This window comes from Brachyhypopomus gauderio, chromosome 2, assembly GCF_052324685.1.
Source record: "Brachyhypopomus gauderio isolate BG-103 chromosome 2, BGAUD_0.2, whole genome shotgun sequence".
NCBI classification, from domain to species: Eukaryota; Metazoa; Chordata; class Actinopteri; order Gymnotiformes; family Hypopomidae; genus Brachyhypopomus; species Brachyhypopomus gauderio.
Window position 1 is genome coordinate 32,917,627 of NC_135212.1, and position 5,656 is coordinate 32,923,282.

Consider the following 5,656-nt stretch of genomic DNA (forward strand, 5'->3'; position numbering starts at 1 on the left):
CCCAGCCTCTGATGTCACGGAGGTGACTAGAGCAGCACTTGTAGCCAGAGTCTCTGGGACTGTGATGACCACAGCAGACTGTGCACTCTGCAGTCCTGCTGTGTCTGTGTAAGCACAGACAAACCCATTCAGCACCCTGGAGATGAGCAGAAGACATACAAGGCAGGACATTTATCAGATGAGCACGCAGACACAAGCCCTGTTCACTGGACACATGCAGATTGGAATATGTGGGTCATGGATGCAGAGTGGAAGATTTAAAATACCTGTCATGAAAGCAACCGTTTGGGGGATTTCCCTCCACTTTGGCCTTCAGTTTACTCCATCTTTTCCTGTTATCCCTCTGGCCCCTGTTACCACCTAAAACTATCACCCACATCTCCACATCTGTTCTACATTTCAATACCATATATGTGTGTGTATGCGCGTGTGTATGTATATATAGCCTTCATCAGCTGTGCAAATACTTAGTTACTAACTTTACAAACACTTTGCTGGCACAGCTGATGCAGCACCTCTGTGTTCTGTGTGTATACTCACCCAGTGGTTTCCTCAATTCCTTTGCAAATTCTTGGCTGTTCATGTGCTTCTTCATTGAGATACTGGGTACTGAACCTAGTTACTGAAACTAGTTACCGGTTCCCTGCTGTTTCACAGTGCCTTCGTTTCAAGCCAATATGTCCGACTCCTAATGAATACGGATGGTGCTGCTCTCATCTGTTTATGTACATTGCGGATGTCTGGTAAACTACTGGCACTAGGACCGGATGTCCTTGTGTCGTAGGCAGTAATGCAGTCTCCTTGTGATTTTTGGGCAGTAGGCATCACACTTTGAGCTGAATTAATATTCTTAGGTACTTGCCTTCTTAGGCTGCAAAAATGAATTGAAGGAATACATTTATTTGGGCTCACAACAGGAAGCAAGCTCAAAAACACAGACAGACAGGGTAACCAAAGACCAAAGCTCCATAATCAATTAACAATAGAAAATAATAAAATCACCCAGGCATGAAAATCCATTGAGTCAGTCTGAGCAGGATACACAGCTAAGGAACCAGAAGAATATCGGCAAACCAACAAACATGTTGATACACAAACAAGGTTCAAAATGAGGAACAGTGGATGATTAGCAGGGATTAGTAACACAACATGCAGATCAACCTACCTGCGCTGCGGTGGGTGGAGTCTGCTTTTCAGTCCCGCCCCAATGACATGTTACAAAAGATCAGTGAGAAGCACGAAAAACGCTGACACAACACATTCTGACAAATACAACCTGCCCTACCTGCAATTTGAATCTCGCCAGGGTCAAAGGGTTCATTTCCACAGCACTGCTCAGCTGCGCTTGTCCCTGATTCACCTTAGCAGCACAACACAGCACAGCCTCTTCCCACATCCGGTACACTTCAGTAAATCGAAGACAGTGCGCGAGAGGGCAAAGCCGAATCGTAATAAGAGCTGTAATAAAAACAGAAACTTCATAGTTCCCATTTTACCCAAATGTTGATACAAACTGAACTCTCATTCTGATCAAATGCTTCTACAGGAATTTTTTTAATCTGAATTGCTGTACAAATATAACGGCAAATCTGAGACTAAACTTCATAGACATCTTTTTTTACTAAAAATATAAAACTCCCCCCTTATCAGTTATGTCAGATTATTGTTTTGTTTAGTCTAGTTTAGAAATCTTGGCGTCACTTTCGAGTACACTCCGTTCTATGATTATCACATTAAAAAAAGTTGTGGTCAGCTCTCTTTATTCACTTTAGTAATGAAGCAATTTACTTAGCTGAACGTCTGTCTAGGTATTAAGATTGCTGTCAATGTATTTAAGGGGACAGATATTTATGCTAGTCACTACTATATTTTACTACTAACCATAGAAGCTTGAAATAAGTTATACTATTAGAATTTAACATATCTAATATATATGTAGATATATATAGGAAATATTCACACTTTACCCCATCTGACACCTCTATTTATGTAAGTATGTAATCATATAAAACAAAAATACATTTAAAGTGACTAGGATTTTTCTGATTTTCACTTTGCTAGCCTTCTGATAGTTTACACTTATGAATGACCCTGTCTGCCTGTGCACATCTAATAACACGGGTTATGAATATGTGAATTTCAGCAATAACCCATGCTCATTCATACATACAGACACTTCCCACTACTTCTTTTGCCTGTTCTGTCCAACAACAGTATTGGGTTCTTGAATAATTTATTCAGCCCTTTAAAATTAATTTATTCAGCCCTTTAAAATTTTCAGTTTATGATATGGTATACACAGTTGTGTCACAGTACGGAGGCCCACTGCCGACCGCCTCCATCAGCAGCAGCAGTATTTCATGTTGTCCAGTTGTTGTGGCGTTGTGTTCATCTCTCAGGTGAGCGTGGTCCATTAAGGAACCCGACATCTGAGGGTCGTTTGTCTGTCTATATATGTTTAGTTTTTGTACCAATTGACTGCTGGTTATTTTATCCTTCATTTGGATTATGTCCCATGTTTTGCATTGGTGCACTTTACTCCATTTCCCTAAAACTGGTGTGGTTTGTCACTGACCACAGAGCACTGAAATATTCACTATATCTTCATATTCATATATCTATTCATATAAAATATCATATAAGGCTTATACACTCTGATTATGTCCTGGGCAGTTCACAGAAACAAATGCAGGCTGCCTTCCAAACATACAGATGCACACAGTGTAAGATTCTTCTCTTCAAAGTGGAAGTTTCTGCTAGAACCATTTTGGGGCTCTTGTGTTTTTCTCTGATAGGAAACTTCTGGAAAGAGAGTTTCCTTTATCCCCGGTTCTTACACCAGATCAGCTCTCAAAGGGCAGGGTTCATTGCAGGGGGTGCTCCTACTGCCCCTGGGCACCGCTGTGCTCTAGGTCCCTGCTTGGAAACTACTCTGAACACTAGAGATACTATTTTTAAATAAATCATTTAAACAGGTCGTAGGCAGATTTCAGATCCGCCACAAGCAAAACTACAATTCATTAGTCCTGCTGTAACATTTAAAAATACCATATTACTTGTTGAGAACGTTTTCTGTATGTCCATAGAGTTTTGTAAGTCAAAGTCACAATAATTTTGTCTTATAATAACATCTGCACTACTCCACACGCCCACCCACACCCATGCATACCAACCCACATATTCTCACACACTTACATACACACAAGCTTGTATGCACTCTCTCTCTCTCTCTCTCTCTCTCTCTCTCTCTCTCTCTCTCTCTCTCTCTCTCTCTCTCTCTCTCTCTCTCACACACACACACACACACCCACACACACACACAACCATGTACACACCTTAACTGCCAGTTTCTGGAAGTGGTTTGGTTTGTCCTTGCCTTCAAGAAGTACAGCCATCACTGGATTATTCTGGCAACATTAACACTGTTCACCTAAACACACCTCTGTGTTGACATACACATGCTGTTTCCCTGACAGCTGAATAAAGGTACAACTCACCCGGCGAATCAGGGAGGAGGATATTTCTTATCACTATTAAACAAAACATGTGTTTTGGCAATGTAAAACACAGTGTAAAACAGTGTAAAAACCACTTTCTAGATAATTCACAGAAAATGACAAGCAACATACAAATTAGTATTTTGTGTATCCCTGTAATACAGGCTGTTAAGTAGTCCAACATGAGACGAAACAAGGCTAATAACAGGACTTATTTTACACAATTTGAATATACAGTATTCTAAAATGAATCTAATTGTTTTTTAAAACAGTAATCAGATCATTCTGCCCAGACACCCACTGTGTTTTAGAGTTAAAGCAGGTGAAGGGGGAGTGCTTCTGTTTTCTTTTTATTACAAAATAAATAAATATATAAACAAATAAAATATATGATCATGTAATGCACATTTAGGATCTCAGAAGGGTGTTAATGAGAGTTGTGTATTTCACTCATTTCTGCACTCTGAGTCAAACTGAGTGGACTGCTTTTGTTTAGATGTTCAAAGAGGTTCCTCTTATAGTTCTATCAGCAGTGCTAAATGGAATAATCCCACTTTATTGGGAACATGAAGATTGGAATTAAATTAAATTCACTGGCCACTGTATCTTGTGTGTTAAATGTGTATCAGATTATGACAACAATTAGGAATTAGTGATGGAAAATAAATGCATAGGTTACAAATAAGCCCCTCATGAAGACTGAAATCAGGTAGAGCACCTGCACTTTGGGTTTCGTCATCAGACCAATGATTAACTTCAGTCAGGCACACGTTTGAATCTAATATGATGTATCGTGCTTGAACGACTGTGAATCTGAGCAGCTGCATTCTAGATTTGTTTGTTGGATTTATTTATATACTTAAACTACAATAGACTAAACTGGCTTTTCACCTACTCTTTCGGGACTTTTAATCGTCGCGATTGGCAACGTCATATCCTGTTTCTTCTACAACCATTTCTGTGAGAAACGCAGAAGTAAACGGTAAAGAGTAGTTATGTTTTAAGACGTATTAGCCAGTTACTACTTAAGGTTACGTAATGGTTACTCAGTCCAACTGCATTTTATTCTGCCGTAATATGTATATATCATAGTAACTGAACGCTGTTGGGTGCCTAACGTGACCAGTGAGCTGTTGGCTAACCTCGCTGTCCAATTCAATAAAAGTTTTGGACGGCTCGGTGTTGTTTCGGGGAGACCGACACTTGTTGGGTACGTTATTCCGGCCGTTGGGACTTGTGCCTGGACTCAAGATGACCTTCATTAGGCATTCATGATCGTTTGTGATGTTTATCTTGAGTAATGACCATAGCATTTATGTAGAAACACTTCTAAAGCATTAAAAAACGTCCCCCCCAATTCGGTTTGCTGTTCTTATCGATGTTGCAGGAACAAACATTGTGGAAATGAAAACGCCGGTGAGTGTGTTGCGTTTACCCAGAGGACCGGAGGGCAACAGCCGCGGGTTTGAGCCCAACTCCCCCCGCTACATCGCGTTGTGTCCGGCAACCATATCGGCGTCGACGGGGAGTGAAACGCGTGGTGGAGATGTCGAGCAGGAGCAGCGACTGCGCTCAGAGCTACGAGAACGGTTTCTGAGGAGCCTCATCGCCATGACTGGCAAGCAGGTCCAGTTCAGGCTGTACGAGAAGGTCCGGGTGCAGGCCAAGTTCGGAGCGGCGGATATAGACATTCTCAACTTTCAAGTTGCGGATTTACAGACCCCTCTGGGTGTGCAGAAGGAGGCCCTGCTCAGGTGTCAGGACATGATTTCATATTCATTTGACTTGTGAATTGATTGCTTAAATGTTACATATTTTCTTGTTTGCACTCTGTATAAAGAAAGACAAAATCCATCTTTATCCCTTTGGGATGCTGTATAAATACATCGTTGTAGTTTGTATGTCTGCCACTAGAGGGAGATAGAGCCGTGTCCGTTTTAAACACGAATACGGAGGTTTTTCTTTGTAGTAGAAACAGCTTGTGCGCAATCAGCGATGGGAAGAAAAACACTGTCCTGGACCAGGTCTGAAGGTGAAACCGAGATTAATCTGTCTGGAAATCCTTTAGCGGTGCTTCCTGGCCTGGGACTAGTCTAACTGGGTTCTTCAAGGGAAATTATCCTTGGGTGTGTTTTGTTCAATAAAAAAATTATTCTGTA

General features: G+C 41.1%; 1 protein-coding gene and 1 long non-coding RNA gene across 3 annotated transcripts; one reads left to right on the forward strand and one right to left on the reverse strand.

The window, feature by feature from the left end:
• Positions 1 to 3,481, reverse strand: LOC143500259 (uncharacterized). Its single transcript, XR_013126732.1, has 4 exons — positions 3,336 to 3,481; positions 1,286 to 1,458; positions 267 to 1,186; positions 1 to 136 (listed from the first exon to the last, which is right to left on the reverse strand). It is a non-coding gene; the product is annotated as an uncharacterized LOC143500259 (long non-coding RNA).
• Positions 3,482 to 4,206: 725 nt separating this feature from the next.
• Positions 4,207 to 5,656, forward strand: gemin7 (gem (nuclear organelle) associated protein 7). Of its 2 annotated transcripts, XM_076994333.1 has the most exons (3): positions 4,207 to 4,479; positions 4,590 to 4,707; positions 4,885 to 5,656. In XM_076994333.1, exon 3 carries the CDS (start codon positions 4,902 to 4,904, stop codon positions 5,286 to 5,288), a length of 387 nt encoding a protein of 128 aa, XP_076850448.1. In that variant the 5' UTR covers positions 4,207 to 4,479; positions 4,590 to 4,707; positions 4,885 to 4,901; the 3' UTR covers positions 5,289 to 5,656. The 2 variants fall into 2 exon arrangements, with proteins under 2 accessions (XP_076850448.1, XP_076850457.1); XM_076994342.1 differs by lacking the exon at positions 4,590 to 4,707.

Coding starts and splice junctions, on each gene's coding strand:
- gemin7 (XM_076994333.1), top strand. CDS start 4,902: ATGAAAACGCCGGTGAGTGTGTTGCGTTTACCCAGAGGACCGGAGGGC.